The sequence below is a fragment of the Oryctolagus cuniculus genome, chromosome 12 (assembly GCF_051225735.1).
Source record: "Oryctolagus cuniculus isolate XC-2025 breed Fujian yellow rabbit chromosome 12, ASM5122573v1, whole genome shotgun sequence".
Taxonomy (NCBI): domain Eukaryota; kingdom Metazoa; phylum Chordata; class Mammalia; order Lagomorpha; family Leporidae; genus Oryctolagus; species Oryctolagus cuniculus.
Window position 1 is genome coordinate 45783720 of NC_142878.1, and position 16414 is coordinate 45800133.

Below are 16414 nucleotides of genomic sequence, written 5' to 3' on the forward strand. Positions count from 1 at the left end.
CTAGAAACTCACCTTTGTGATTTTCCTCACTAAGACCATCCACTTGGCTATGTGTTTATATTAACATAATATAATCAGATGATTCATTTCAGTGCCTTACAGAATAGTTGAAATTTAAGAACAGCCAGGCATAACCAGATGCCTTTCAAAAATGTTGTAATTTTATCTCAGAGATAAAAATTATCATTTATAGTTGCTGTCTTGGATTTTGATGAATACTCAAAATTGCTATTGTTCACCATTCTTTTTTCCTGCCACATGAACATAGAAAAGAAAAAAAAGCCTTTTTTTTTTTTTTAGAAAAATTAGATGATAAAGCTTCCTGTAGTAAGAGTGTTTTTGAATTTTGACTATTTTATATAAACAATGACTATTTGTAATATCATTTTTCACATGTTTCTGTAGTCAGTTTTATTTGTAAGATTACACACAATTGATGAACTGCAGTTAGCATGTTCTTTCTTCCACAGGAAATTCCTTTATCTGAAATTTTATCTCTGGAACCCGCAAAAGAGTCAGCTTTGATACCTAATGGGGCCAATCCTCATTGTTTTGAAATCACTACAGCGAACATAGTATATTATGTGGGAGAGAATGTGGTCAATCCTTCCAGCCCACCACCAAATAACAGCGTCCTTACCAGTGGCACTGGCACAGACGTGGCCAGAATGTGGGAGGTGGCCATCCAGCACGCCCTCATGCCTGTCATTCCCAAGGGCTCATCTGTGGCTTCAGGAAGCAGTTCTCACAGTGAGTGAACGTAGTGTCTCTGAGTGAAAGTTACTCATACTAGGATATTACAATAATTAAATTGTCGTATTTTGTTGTCTATAATTTATATTAAAGTTTCAAAAGTGTATATAAACCATGGATATATCAGGGCAATTATACATCTCTAGAGCTGCATGTCGTAAGTGGATGGGGTAATCTGGTCAACAGAAATTGACCTACAATGCCAGAGTCTTGCTGTGTGTAAATCTGAATGAATATATCGCCCCCTAACTGTCCAACTTGGCATTCTGTGCAGGACACCAGATGTGAAGGTATTTAGTAACTATTGATAATTTTGTCCCAGAAAGAAATCTCTATTCATTAGTAAAATGAGATAGATTTTGACAAAACAACCAGGTTCAGTTATTAAGGATGAATTTTAAAAGTAAATTTTAGAAGAATATCTGTATGAACATTTGATGCTAAATTTCACAAAGTCTATAATCAATCTAATATGACCTTATAGTCTGTTACATGTTGATCTATCACATTTTTATTTATCTCTACAATCAACATACATATCAATAGAATACATATACTTATTTTGGTCTTGAGCACTTTATGTGAGACCTCTATTTTAATATAACCCCAACAGGTAGATGTTAATGATTTGCCTCTTTGCAGATAAGTAAATCAGTCTCTGGAGAGGTTAAGTTGTCTAGGCTTACAGCAGAGCTGCAAAGTAGCAAAGCTACTATTTGAATTCTAGTTCTTCTGATTCCAAGCTCTATACTGACAAGATAATATTTTTCAAATACCAAGTATAGGGCAAACTTGTATTTTTAAAAGAAAAAAATAGTCTAATAGAAATTTCCCCTGAAAATCTAATTGGTATGATTTATTTTAAACTAGTCCTGTAGCATAATTGGCTAGCATGTATGTACTTGTTTTGCCATTACCTCTCTTATTGACTTTGTGTGTATGTGTGTGTGTGTGTGTTTTAACATGCATTTCCAGGAGATGTTTCTGTGAGCATTTCCGTATCAAATTGCCAGATTCAAGAAAATGTGGTGAGTATATATCTACTGACATAAAATGTGATAGTATGATTATTGCATATAAAATAGAATATTTTAATTATGCAGCAACTTCTAAAAATAAAACAATATCTATTTGAATATTTTTCTTCCCTAATATTTTAGAAAAATTACATTATATGGACTTGTTTAGTGATTTTTATATTAATTAATCTGTAATGTTAAAATCTATTTTTCATCTCAGGCAGGCTATTATAATGAAATACTTGATTTTTTGCATGTTTTCTTTTTTGGTACTAGAATTTTAATGGGTGATGTTTCCACAGTAAAATGAATACACAATTAAAAGAAAATAAATTCTTTGATTTACATATCAGCTTAAATAATGCCATCGTTCTCACTCCTTGGTTGCCACCCAGGAATGCTGCTATAAGAGAAATAATTGCAATTACTCTTACTCTCACTTATGCCCATAAAGAAGACCTCAGCATCCTGGACACTTTGATCACATATCTCCTTCCTTTGAACTCAATTTTTTAAAAAGATAAATCAAAATTATTATGAAATATTTTAGGTTCTGTCATATGTTTGCTTTATTTGTTGCCCATTTTCACTATGGCAACTATTTGCCTCATTCTTGGGACACAAGCCTTCTATTGTATTTCACTTGTTATACCCTGTGACAAAAAGAAAGCCTTTTACGGCCTCACTTACACTACTATGAGTTTTATTTTCAAAGAACAAACTCCATGAAACTATATTCTTAACTACTAAATTTTACAGTCTTTGTTAGATTGGCAAAAACTAAACAGAAAGACCAAAAATAAATTGGAGAGAATTAGACTAACTTCATACTGAGGGTGAGCTGGATTTTTGTGCTGTCAATCACAAGGTAGATGTCTAGATGTCTAGATATCAACAGGTCCTGTTGCTTTTCTGAGCCAGAGAAACCTCTTAGGAATTTCAAGGTAGCTCTGAGGTCCTTCTAAGCTGTCCAGTTACCACTGACCACTGGCCATTGAATTTCAAAGAAGACTTAAAGAATAATTTCTGTGGCCCAGTGGAATAGCTTGGATTCAGAATACTGGAAAAGAATATGCTCTGTTGTCTTCAAGCAACACTGGACACTTTGAAGGATCACAGGATGGAGATAACTCATAGTTGTTTTCTAGATGGAAGGAGAGAGAAATAGGATGCAGAGAAGGATAGGATTTAAAGGTCTTTGTGTGTGTATGTGTGTATGCATGTGTGTGTGTGTTATGACATAACAAAGAGTATACGAGTGGAGGATAAGCAGAAAATATGATATGGTAGGAATAGATAAAGTAAAAAGTATTACCTTGGTTTTCATGAGATGACCGTCAAGTCATCTTTTTAATAAACCATAGTTTATTCAGCAATTACTTCAGACAAGAGTGTATATTTAGAACCTTTTTACCCAAGAAGTGATAAAAATGGAAAAGTTTAGCCACTTTGCAGATGAGAGTTTTATAATGGGTTGTCATTCTTTTGTAGTGTATCTGGGTCACTCAGAGTGATCCAGTCTTCTCTTTTTTCAGTTCAGGTTCATCTGGATTAGGTGATAAAGGGTGAAGTGGTAGAAATCAGGGTTCACACTGACATGTAATTAGAATCCATGGTTATGTAATAATATTCTAAATAAGAATCTCAATAAACAGATCCCACCTTGAATACTTATAAAAAATTATACTGTATTATTTTACGCTTTACTTCCCTATTGAAACTTACATGATATTCATTAGAAAACCTGTGGTATTTAGACAATGCCATGGTCAAAGTGGAAGTTCTCTCCTCCCTTCAGAGAAAGGTACCTCCTTCTTTGATGACCCATTCTTTCCACTGGGATCTCACTCGTGGAGATCTTTCGTTTAGGTTTTTTTTTTCCCCCAGAGTGTCTTGGCTTTCCATGCCTGAAATACTCTCATGGGCATTTCAGCCGGATCCACATGCCTTAAGGGCTGATTCTGAGGCCAGAGTGCTGTTAGGACATTTGCCATTCTATGGGTCTGCTGTGTATCTCACTTCCCATGTTGGATCATTCTCTACCTTTTTGATTCTATCAGCTAGTATTTGCAGACACTATTCTTGTTTATGTGATCCCTTTGGTTCTTAGTCCTATCATTACGATCAATTGTGAACAGAAATTGATCACTGGGACTAGTGAGATGGCATTGGTAAATGCCACCTCAATGGGATTGAATTAGAATCCCCTGGTATGTTTCTAACTCTACTGTTTGAGGTAAATCAGCTTGAGCATGTCCCGAATTGCACATCTCTTCCCTCTCTTATTCCCACTCTTATATTTAACAGCAATCACTTTTCAGTTAAGTTTCAGCACTTAAGAAGAATTGTGTATTGATTACAGTATTCAGATCAGAGTCAGTGAACTCAGGGGGCTTCCATAGCCTTGGCAACTCATGACAAGAGCCTAGGGTGATTACTGATGCCATAAACAAGAGTGTCAATTTGTTAAGTCAACAACAGGAGTCACTGTGCACTTACTCCTCATGTAGGATCTTTGTCCTTAGTGTGCTGTACATTGAGATCTAATGCTATAACTAGCACTCAAACAGTATTTTTCACTTTATGTTTCTGTGTCGGAGCAAACTGTTGAAATCTTTACTTAATGTATGCTAAACTGATCTTCTCTATATAAAGAGAATCGAAAATGAATCTTGATATGAATGGAAGGGGAGAGGGAGTGGATAAGGGGAGGGTTGTTTGGAGGGACGTTATGGGGGGGAAGCCATTGTAATCAATATTCTGTACTTTGGAAATTTATATTCATTAAATAAAAGTTAAAAAAAAAGAAAAGAAAATTTAAAAAAAAAAAGAAAAACTGTGGTATTTGAGATCAGAATAGTTTGCAAAATATTATAATATTATATAATATAAAATATATTTTGACTATTATGGGATTCGTGTAGCAATTATAATTTAATTATTTTTGCAATGTTTAATACTTTATAAAATTAGATTATTTCTTAGGATTATTGTCTTGCCACCTCATGTTTGTTTTTCCTTGGACTTGTACCAACAGGACATCAGCACAGTATATCAGATTTTCCCTGATGAAGTACTGGGTTCTGGACAGTTTGGAATTGTTTATGGAGGTAGGTCCATTCATTAAACATTCTGTTACCTTAATATCCTAACTACTGGTATTTCCAAGAAAAATATAAAAAGATTTAAGACCTATATTTATATATGCATGTGTGAGTCTTTGTTTCACCTTTTTAAAAATTTCTTTTGAGATAATCACTATTTGGATAGTTGATGTCTTTCTGTTTAAAAAAGAAAGAATTCTACTCCAAAGAAAACTTCCTTTGCTTAAATATACTCTATACATAGTACTGAAGCAATTTCAGTTATTTAGACAAAATATTGAGGAAGCAAAGAAATCAATTTCTTTTCTTTCATCATATTTGTTTAGAACTCTAAAGTCCACTTATCAGGCAAAAGTATCCTGTAACTTCCTAATATTTTTAAAATGTATTTGTCTCATTAAGTTTTTAATTTTTTTAGTGAAATAATAAGCTTTCCACTATTTCTTATTGCCAAGCCTTTGGTGAATTCATTAATTTAACTTCTGCTGTTTTAGATTCTGGCCAGTTCAGTCATATTTTTAAGCCTTAAGTGATGTTTAATATTAATGTCTTAACCTGCCCTAAAAAACTGACACATAATTATAAGTTCTTTGATATTATCAGTTAAAATATTGTCATTTTTTGTGAAGCTGAGTGTTCTGATGTCATCACAATGCCCCACTCAGTTTTATTTATCATTGTTTGATAGCATATCTTTCTATTTAAAAACTAAGTAACTTCTACTTGATTTTACAAATTAATTTTGATCCTTATAAAATGCTTCAATGATTTTTTTTTTCCAAAAAAACAAAAAGCTATCAGTGAATCAGCAACACTTGAGCTGTGAATTAATGCTTAGCAGTGCAATAGGGGAGTGCAAGTATTAGATTATAATTGTACAGAGTAATAATCACATTTAAAATATCATGATAGCTAGAGCATAGTATTAATATACAAAAGTGCACATGCTATGGAGGTGAGACAACAGTGTCAGATAAGTTAGAGAGACCAGCAGGTGCCTGGTAATTTGTTACATCCAGCCTTGAAGGACCAGGCATAGGAAGAGAACTCAACAACAAAGACAGAAACATTAAGACTAAACACAAATGGGATGAAGCAGATGAGAACAAAGTCTCAGAAGAGAGCTCAGGTACAACAGTGACAGAGTAGCTGTGGCCTTGAGAACAGTTGCAGTAAAATGGCTGAATCGAAACTGTAGTGAGTCAAGGAGTAGCAGAGGGGGAGAGGGCAGTGATGCTAAGGAAGAGGAGAAGGTAAAGGCAAGGTAATGTGGTACTGAATGGAAGGATCTGAAAGTCAGAAGGAATGCTGAGAGTGGGTGGGTGTTGAAGGAACACTGCTAGATGGACAACGGAAGTTGAAATGATAGAATTTTAAATGAGTTTGTAAGTGACCAAAACTGGAGTTGTTAGATCCATTTTTCATTTTAATTTGCAGATTCATTTTGAATTTACATCTTTGCTGATACCTCAACATTCTGTGCAGCACCACTGCAATAAAGTAGTGTAGATTAAGAGCCTGAGGATGCCCATTGCTTTCCTAAGGGTTTGCTCTGGGAATTAAATGGAGTGTGATCTATGTAGAGAGCCTGTCATGTCAAGATAAGGATGACAGTGATGACAGCTGATATTTTCTGAATGTCAGTTTTATCTGGGCATCTTGTATACTTTACATGCCTTCTTTCATGGAATCCTCACAACAACCCCACTGTTGAAAATGAAGAATAAAATTCAGAATGATTAAGTGATTTGCTGAAGATCACAAAGCTAATAACTGACAAAACCAAATTTTTAATTCCTCCCCTTATAACATTAGTTTCCCAGGACTTTAAAATTATATTTTCTTGAGGTGAATATTTATGCTGGTTGGATGAATACTTTCTATATTAATTAGCTCAATATCCTGTCACCAAAACATATATTTTTATGAGAAAATATCAGGCTTTTTATGCCCCAGTTTTGTTGTTTTCTAAATCGTGGCTAACGTTAAGGCACACATTTGATTCAGAATGCTGGAACTAAAAAATGAAGTCTTCATGGATCTAAGTCAATGCCTTCCATAACATTTCATAAATGTTAATATATTCAATGAAACATTTTTATTGTTCCCTATAAATGCCCTTGTAAATTTTGATGTTCTTTAACATAGATGATTTTAATAACATTATACTAATGTTTCCCATTCTTATTTTAAAGGAAAACATCGTAAAACAGGAAGAGATGTAGCTATTAAAATCATTGACAAATTAAGATTTCCAACCAAACAAGAAAGCCAGCTTCGTAATGAAGTTGCAATTCTACAGGTATTTCTTTGGTTCTCATTTGGTGACTGTAAATTCCCCTCCTTTTCTTCTGAAAAGCAAAGAACTGTTATCCAAGCATATATGGCATAGATATTTAGGAACACTAAAAAAGACCTGAAAAGACAGATCAAGCATGAAACTACTATCTGAGTAGTATCTTTCCTGAGCACAGGCAACAGTTTTTCATCTAACTCTAGGTATGAATATTCATTAAATGGATAAAGTTTCAGCATTTGATCGTAGTGGACATACTGAGACAATTTTGTTTTATATTACAAACGACCTGAACATTCCTCCTTTATGCTGTGATAATTATATGAATTGGGGATGTCACTGTCATTATATCAGGTATATGAGTAAGATGTCTGTAATCAGATCATCTTGAGTTTATTAATCTCTTTGCCTATCCTTGTAAGCCTTCCATTTAATATTGAGCACATCACCTAATTCCTCTCATTAATGTGGGAAGATATCCAAAAGTCCATGTGCATGAGTGTCAAAAAATTTTTTTGTCCCAAAATAAACTTACCTTTGAATTCCATTCTCTACAAATTTTTTGAAGTCTCCTTGTAATCGTACCTTTTTAAAATCAGAATTAGTAAAAGCTATTATGTGGTATATATGATTTTTGTAGTCATTACAAATTATTTTGTGTGTGAACTAAAGGGAAATTGAGCAATTGCTTGCTGAATTGATCATAATTGCTAAAAGTGATCAGCATAGCTTTCAGGTCTACAGAGTTTATACCTTTGACAAATGCCAATTTTTACATGACTTCCATAGTTTTCTACATAAAAGCTGATAATAGTTTCTAATTCATAATTCATTGAATTTTCCTTTGCTTCTTGATAGCCAAAGAAAACAGATTGTATGTCTTCATTTATTGTTCCCTTTAAGTGTCATTTAATGCATTTCATATGGTAAGTTTAAAAAGATAAGATTTCTACACTAAAAGAGCCCATGTTTACAAACAACCAAAAACTAATGCCTTCTACATATGTAAAAAAAAAAAAAAAGACTTTTCAGGGACTCAGAATTTCTAAAGATGGTGTTTTGTGTGCTTGAACGACCAGTGCAGCACAAGAATTATCAATGATCTCTGCTTTCATGGGGAAGAAGTTAACCATGGATCTCTGGATGTATTCGTGGCTTAGCTAGCACGTGCTAATCAGTTACCAAAAAGCTTTTCTTTTAAAGATTATTCTTAACTTGTATACACTGAATTGCAACTAACACCTGCAAATCTAGTAAATGACGATTTCCAAATTTGGCTCCTGCCCCTCCAGGCTGCTCTACCAGGTAGACTCCTGAAGGCAAGTTCCTTTGCGGAGAGAAAGCCTACAGAGTTAGCCTGGGTGCCAGAGACAGGACACAAGACGAGAGGCTTTCTTGCTTAACTTGCTTACATCTTTCCGCATTTTGCTGCAATTGTAGGAGACTGTTAAGGGTCTCATTTTCTGGTGCCTGGGCCTTTAATTGGTCCTCCAATGTCTATCAACACGGTTATCAGCTGCTGACTTTACAGAGAGATAGAAAAATAAAATACACCTAAGCATAAAATGTTTCCTATCTCCTCTTCTAAAATATTAGACTCAAACAACAACTCAGATATAATACGTATACCAGTGGAAACATTTTCCATATGGTATGATTTTTATAAAAAGAATTTTGTTAGGCCAAAAGCCAAATTCTATGCCTCAAGCATATCAAGAGATTAAACATCTTTGATATGATAGCTGAAATCTAAAAAAATCCTCATCACATGTCATGTCCCCCTTCCCCCAATCATTCTTTGTTTCATTCATCAACTAGTATATCTTATCTTATCTTATCTTATCTTATATTATATTATATTATTTATTTATTTGACAGATAGAGTTAGACAGTGAGAGAGAGACAGAAAGGTCTTCCTTCCGTTGGTTCACCCCCAAATGGCCGCTATGGCTGGATCTGTGCCGATCTGAAGCCAGGAGCCAGGTGCTTCCTCCTGGAATCCCATGTGGGTGCAGGAGCCCAAGAACTTGGGCCATCCTCCACTGCCCTCCCGGGCCACAGCAGAGAACTGGACTGGAAGAGCAGCAACCGGGACTAGAACCCGGTGCCCATATGGAATGCTGACACCCCAGGCGGAGGATTAACCAAGTGAGAGATGGCGCCGGCCCCCAAACTAGTATATATTAAATACAAGTCTCTGTCATGAGCTAAGCATTGCTTTGTGTCCAGTAGATAACAGCATGAACAAAGAAAAACACATCCTTGCTATCATGAGTCTTTAAGTTGTATCACCTTTAGTTTTTATTTTCAATGTATTTACATATCAAATTTTGTATCACGTAACTTGTTCAAGAAGTCTTTTTAGGCTTATTTTAATTATATAGGTTCTGGGTTCAATAGTTCATAATTTATAAAATTGCTAATTATTTTAAAATATGTTAATTAGAAATGGAAAACTCATCATGTCCTCCATCTGAAAACAAAGATATAAGAAAAACTTATTTATACCCTTTTCACCATTGTCAGATATATCAGCTTCTTGGGAAAGATTGTGATTTAGCATACAGAGACAGTGAAGTTCAGCAGTATGAGCACTGTTCCAACCCCCTATCTACAACTGCAGTCCACTCAGACCCTCCTGCCCCTGCTACCTCTGTTCTGTTCTTACCCCAGCCTGTTTTCTTTTTGTGGAAGATTTAGCACTTTCTGATGAAAAAACTGTATCTATTATATCTGTTGTGGTTCTTCTCCCCACTTCCAACGCTGACTGGAATATACATTTCAAGAGGGTAGATATCTTTCTTCTTTTCACTGTTATATCCTCAAAACCCAGAAATTATTGTTTTTATATATTGTCTAATAAATACTTGTTGAGTGAGTAATTAAAATTATACATAAACCCCATCTTATAACATAAGATTTCATACATAGTGTCCAAGCATGTAACAAATAGGCTAGACTTCATTTGCTACTCATGTCATTTGGCTGGTTAGTTGAGAAGGATTATATATAGCTTGCTTTGCAAAAGTCCTCGTTTTGTATTTTTGATTCAAAGAGGAACTCACCTTTATGGACCTGAAAAGACAAAGTGTTGTTGAGGATAAGACTGGGATTTGAAATTCTTTCCTGGCAACTAATATATTCAGGAAAAGTCATGATTGAACTCAGTTGAGTGGGAGGAAGATTTTCTTTTATTGAAGAACAAAAATCTGTGACTCTGGATATAAAAGTGACACCCAGAAATATGTGGTATCCTCTGTTTTCTTTATCTGTAAATAACTATTATTTATATTCCAGAGGGATATTAAGTAATATATATGTTAAACTTGCTCATAAAATTCTCAAGAGATTCTATTTATAAGGTTATTTGAATTTTTTCATGTCAATAAATTAAAAATTAAGATATAGTTATTTTATTGGTAGGAACATTACAGAAGAAGGATCTTCATAAGGATATATAATTGTATCTTGGGAACGCCTCGAAGTGTAAACCATGCATAAATAATATTGGTATAATAAATTTATTAGTATTATTCATCAACCACTGCTTGTTTTGTAAAAGTGAATTTGTAGTTTCGATTATCAGAGTGCACTAAAAACTTTAGAATAGGTCATATAAATTAATTCTACTGATATGCTATTAGTGTTTCTCCTTGTCTTGACATGAAATTTTATTTCTCTATATAAGGAATACTACTAGGTCTCATGTATATTGTACCATGTGTGGGAAGCATTTTGAAATCATAGAAAGATTGACTATAGACCACAAAATATGGGGGGAATACATGAATTTCATGAGTGAGAAATCAAATATAGACACACATTCTTAAAGAAAATACCTGACTCTGTGACATTCCTTGGTTTTTACTTCCACTAAACTATCATTCAACAGTGTCAACTCTTTGTTCCTTTTAAATTCTCCTTGCTTCACCCTCATGCCTACTTCCTATTTCTCCTTCCCTGCTAGCTCTTCCTACTGTCTTCCTGAGCTTTTCCCTCCATCCACCTAAATGATTTAGACTAATTTAGAGGTCATTCTTGGAGTGCAGCCATCCGTTGTAAGAGTCAGCTGTCCTCTTTTCGCAGGCCATTCCTTAATAGAGCTGTTGAGATCTGATTTTCACAGGCACTTCAGTCTCAGTTTCTGTCCTTAGGACATCTCTGCTGTGCCACTCATACCCCAGAGCACCTGCCCTAAAACCAAACATTTCATCCTAATGTCCTTCCCCATAAGAAACTTTTCACTAACCTTGACTCACCTAAATTGTTGTTATTCTTCCAGTTTTGGGGGGCAAGAATCCCTTTCCTTCATTAATAAAAATTTTGAGTCACCCAGCACCACCAGTGGAGCATTTCCTTCCTTTATATAAAGCAATTTTCTGGGCCTCTGGACCATAGGGAAATTAATTAAACTTTTAAACATGTTCGTAATCTACTTGGCAGTTAGATAAAAGTAGCTGCAAGTCAGAGGAGCTGAGAACCATAGTAAAAGAAATTGTGAGTTATGGCTAAGGCCTGGATGTTGCAATCAGGGAGAGTTTCAAAAAGAAATAAGGTGGAGCCAGCGCTGTGGTGTAGAGGGTAAAGCCTGCAGTGCTGGAATCCCATATGGGCACCAGTTCAAGTCCCGGCTGCTCCACTTCTGATCCAACTCTCTGCTATGGCCTGGGAAAGCAGTGGAAGATGGCCCAAGTCCTTGGGCCCCTGCACCCGTGTGGGAAGAAGCTCCTGTCTCCTGGCTTCGGATAGGCACAACTCTGGCCGTTGTGTCCATTTGGGGAGGAACCAGCGGATGGAAGACCTTTCTTTCTCTGCCTCTGCCTCTGCCTCTGCCTCTAACTCTGCCTTTCAAATAAAATAAATAAGTCTTAAAAATAAAAAAGAAATAGAGTACCAATGAAACCTTGAAAGATTCATATAGGATTTTAATCATCAAAGAAATGGCAGAACGAGTCATTAGGTAGGAGACCATCTCAGCAAAATAAATATTCTTTTAAAAATTAATTTAAAATTTTACATCATTTTAGAAGATCTTTAAATATTTTCCCCTTGTATTCTCAAAAAGAATTCTGAAAAGCTTTCTACATGCTTGTGTATTTTCAAGTGGAAAGCTAGGACTTTTTCTATCATTTATTTTAGTTTTGTGTGAGAGGCAGAGAGACAGACAGAGAGAGACATCTTCCAATCTGCTAGTTCACTCCAAAATGCCTTTAACAACCATGGCTGGGCTAACACTGGAAGTGAGAACTCAATCTGTGTCTCCCCCATGAATGGCAAGGACCCAACCACTCGTGCCATCATCTGCTGCCTCCAGGGGTACACATTAGCAAGAAGTTGGAGTCAGGAGCAAAGCCAGCACTCAAACCCAGGCATTCTGGTAAGGCTGTGAGTGTCCCAAGCAGCATCTTAACTATGGCAACAGAGACTCATCCCAAACGACTTAGTGAGGAGTTTAAAGATTTTAAAGTTTCAGGGTGTTCAAAGTGTTTGTATTTGAAGATAAATACTCCTATAAATGTATCCATTGGAATTTAAATGTGATGGACATTCAATAGTTTTTATCAACCATTTTATAAAATGAATAGGCTTTTCTTTAATAATAGTATATTTTACAACTTCCTTTCCTTTTTCTTGAACCTATTCCACTTGCTCTACAGATATATGTTCTAATATACTGTGTTTCTGTACGTTAAAGTCATTTTCTTGGTCCCCTGTTCATAATTCTATTAAAGATTTATTTATTTGAAAGGCAGAATTGGAGAGAGAGAGAGATTGATCTTCCATTCTCTGGTTCTCTCTGCAAAGGGCTTCAGTGGCTAGAGCTGGGCTGGTCTGAAGCCAGGAGCCAGGAGTTTCTTCCGGCTCTCCTATGTAGGTGCAGGGTCCCCAGGGTTGGGCCATCTTCTGCTGCTTTTCTAGGAGCTTTAGCAGGGAGCTGGATCAGAAGTAGAGCAGCTAAGACTCTAACCGGCTCCTACTTTTACAGTTACTTGGCTACATTTTTAGTGTTAAAATAATTCATTCTCCTGGGTTAATTTATCATAATTATTGTTAGTAAAATATTTCTCTAGAAAGATATTCTATAAATGTTAGTCTATGTTTATGTGACATAAAAATACGATGTTACTGAAATACTTTTATATAATCAGGTTGGTTTTTTATTTAATTCATAACTTTGTGGTTGACTATTATTACTGCTCATGAGACAGATTCAGCAATAATTTATTCCTTTTTTGTATATGTAGGAGCTGAGTTGTAAGCAAAAGAAAAACCTTCGTGATTTTACTTCAGAAAGTTATTTTAATTCTCTGCTTATAAATGATTCTTTTATTAATTCATGCATTTAATAAAATTAATTTCAGGAGTGTACATTTGGTATAGCAATTAAGATGCTGCTTTGAATGCCTGCACCCCATGTCAGAGTGTCTAGGTTTGAGTCTCAGCTCTGTTCCCCATTCCAGCTTCCTGCTTATGCACACCCTGGGAGGCAGCAGGTGATGACATCCACTTGAGAGACCTGGATTGAAATCTCATTTCCTGGTTTCAGCTTGGCACAGCCCTAGCTGTTACAGACATTTGGGGTAGGGGATATCTCTCTCTCTCTCTGCCTCTGTATGTGTGCATGTTAGTGTGTATGTGCCTTTCAAATATTTTTGTTAAAGACATAAGTTAAGGACCATGCTGTGGCATAGGGGGTTAAGCCTCCGCCTCCAAGGCCAGCATCCCATATAGACACCAGTTTGAGTCCTGGATATCCCATATCTAATCCAGCTCCCTGCTAATGGCCTGTGAAAGCAACAGAGGATGTTCCAAGTTCTTGAGCCCCTTCATCCACATGGGAGACCCAGAAGAAGTTCCTAGCTCCTGACTTCTGTCTGGCCCAGCCCTTGCCCCCTCGCTGTTGTGGTCATTTAGGGAGAGAACTACCAGACAGAAGATATCTCTGTCTCACCCTCTCTCTGTAACTCTGCCTTTCAAATAAAGTAAATAAATCTTCAAAAAAAGAACTAAGTTACAAAAGGATTGATTCACAAGTCATTTGGATAATTCATTTCATACCAATACAGTGTTTCAAATTTTCCCATTATTTTTTGTCCAAAAATATTTTCTTCCCCTGTATCAAAAGTTTTCTTTTGAAAAGGGTGTATGACTTCCTTTTGGAGGTAAAAAAAATTATTTTGAAAGGAAACTTAGGGATGGAGAATTTTTGGACAACAGAGAAATTCTCAGACAGATCTATTGTAGAAAAATATCCATGGACGATAGCTCTTTCATTCAAAGAACAGTTATTGGGTGCCCCTCTTGGTCTAGGCAGTTGAGTTATAAATAAACAAAATAGATTTTAGTTTTAAAAATTATATTTTCAGGCCGGCACCGCGGCTCACTAGGCTAATTCTCCACCTTGTGGCGCCAGCACACCGGGTTCTAGTCCCTGTCGGGGCGCCTGATTCTGTCCTGGTTGCCCCTCTTCCAGGCCAGCTCTCTGCTGTGGCCAGGGAGGGCAGTGGAGGATGGCCCAAGTACTTGGGCCCTGCACCCCATGGGAGACCAGGAGAAGCACCTGGCTCCTGCCATCGGATCAGCGCAGTGCGCCAGCCACAGTGCGCTGGCCGCGGCAGCCATTGGAGGGTGAACCAACAGCAAAAGGAAGACCTTTCTCTCTGTCTCTCTCTCTCTCTCTCACTGTCCACTCTGCCTGTCAAAAAATAAAAAAAAAAATTATATTTTCACATATCTTTTAAAACTCTGCTCTCCAAGAGTGTGCCTACCTTAGTATGAGTCTGCTGTGATGGGACAGACCAAGAAATGGATTTATCGTGAGTTCATGGAGAACCTTAGATGTTGTGCCAACTCAGTTCGAATGTATCAAGCCTGAGAAATTGTAAATTATTGAAACACTTTGATAAAAATCTTATGATCAGATAAGTGTTTGGGAATTGCGTAGTATAGAGAAGAAAGTTCAAAAGTAAGAAACTTTTTACAAGGCTATTTTCAGCAAATGACAGTCAAAATGTCCCATTTCTATTCTTTCTTTCTACAAACCCATGTGGGCTTTAGCCTTAACATTTTCATCTCCACTAGTCTAGAGCAGGCTTTGAAATGCATGAATTGATTACTGCAACAGATGATAATCCTGTCAGTTGTGTGCACTCCCCTCCCCCATCCCAGCGCCACCCCATGACTCTCCCTTTTCCATGGTTCATCCTAAGAAATGAGACCAGAAGAGTCCACAGTGAGCTTGCGTTTTAGCATGCTGACTCAGTTGTTTCATCGTCTTCATCAGACCTCTATTTTTCCTGGCTTTGAGCAATGTAGGTGATTTTGCTGGACTCTGTCTCCTATTCAACTGAGTCATTTTTCCCCAACACTGATCATCTTCAGGTCATTGTCCTCATTACACTGTTAGCCTCTACCCACTGCTCAGTTTTTAATTCCAAGCTTTGGTGCCCATTTTGGTTTACTTACCTTATCCATCTTTCATCAGTCCTCTCTGTGTTGCTTCCTATATCTCCTGTTATTTATGGTTTGTAGTTTGGGTATACAGTATCATTTTAACACTTATTGGATACTTTTTATGTGTTAATTGCACTTGCAGTTTGAAGACCCCACTAATGTTTTATTTTTCTTTCAATTTCCATGATGCCTAGCAGAGTAATAAGAACATTGCAGATACTCTTAACCTTTGACAAAATTGTCTGAAATGACATACTATATTTTCTTAAATTCTTTTTCAGGCTTTGAATATAATACCTTTTTATGAATACATTCTAGCTCTTAAATTTTATCTTCTAATAAGACAGTCTTGTTATTTGATGAGGAAGAAGAGCTGGTGGAATAGCCAGTCATTTATTACAGGCTCAAAAGATGGAACTGAGGGAAGATATCTGGACTTGGAGCTGGGAGGAAAGCAGAGAACTTGTGAGAGAGCTTCCTGCCCAGGCCAGGAGCCTCAACATTAGGAGAGGATTTGGTGACACAGGGTGCTGTGCTTGTCCATGAACTCAGAAACTGAAAGAGCTGAATAGAGAATTCCCACCCAGCAGAAATATGTGGAACCCAAATTGTCAAGGCAGCTTGTCAAGGTGGAGATTCTGGAGCAGGGGGGAACACTGTGGTGAAAGACTGACAGCTGGCAGTGTCAGGCACCCAGACAATGTGCTAAACAGCTTGTGAGATCACAGTGGTGAGGCTGAAGTAGTGTTCCTGAGACGTACTAATTATAATAGGCAGAACCTGCTCCT

General features: G+C 36.5%; 1 protein-coding gene across 3 annotated transcripts in view; it reads left to right on the forward strand.

Annotated features, from left to right (window-relative positions):
* The window catches only part of PRKD1 (protein kinase D1), a 349145-nt gene that overhangs the window by 286253 nt on the left and 46478 nt on the right, over window positions 1–16414 (forward strand). For all 3 annotated transcript variants that reach the window (XM_051822738.3, XM_051822739.3, XM_089309363.1), the window contains 4 exons: window positions 471–750; window positions 1729–1781; window positions 4810–4882; window positions 7072–7178. In XM_051822738.3, coding sequence (XP_051678698.1) covers window positions 471–750; window positions 1729–1781; window positions 4810–4882; window positions 7072–7178 — 513 coding nt within the window. The remainder of the gene's footprint in view (window positions 1–470; window positions 751–1728; window positions 1782–4809; window positions 4883–7071; window positions 7179–16414) is intronic.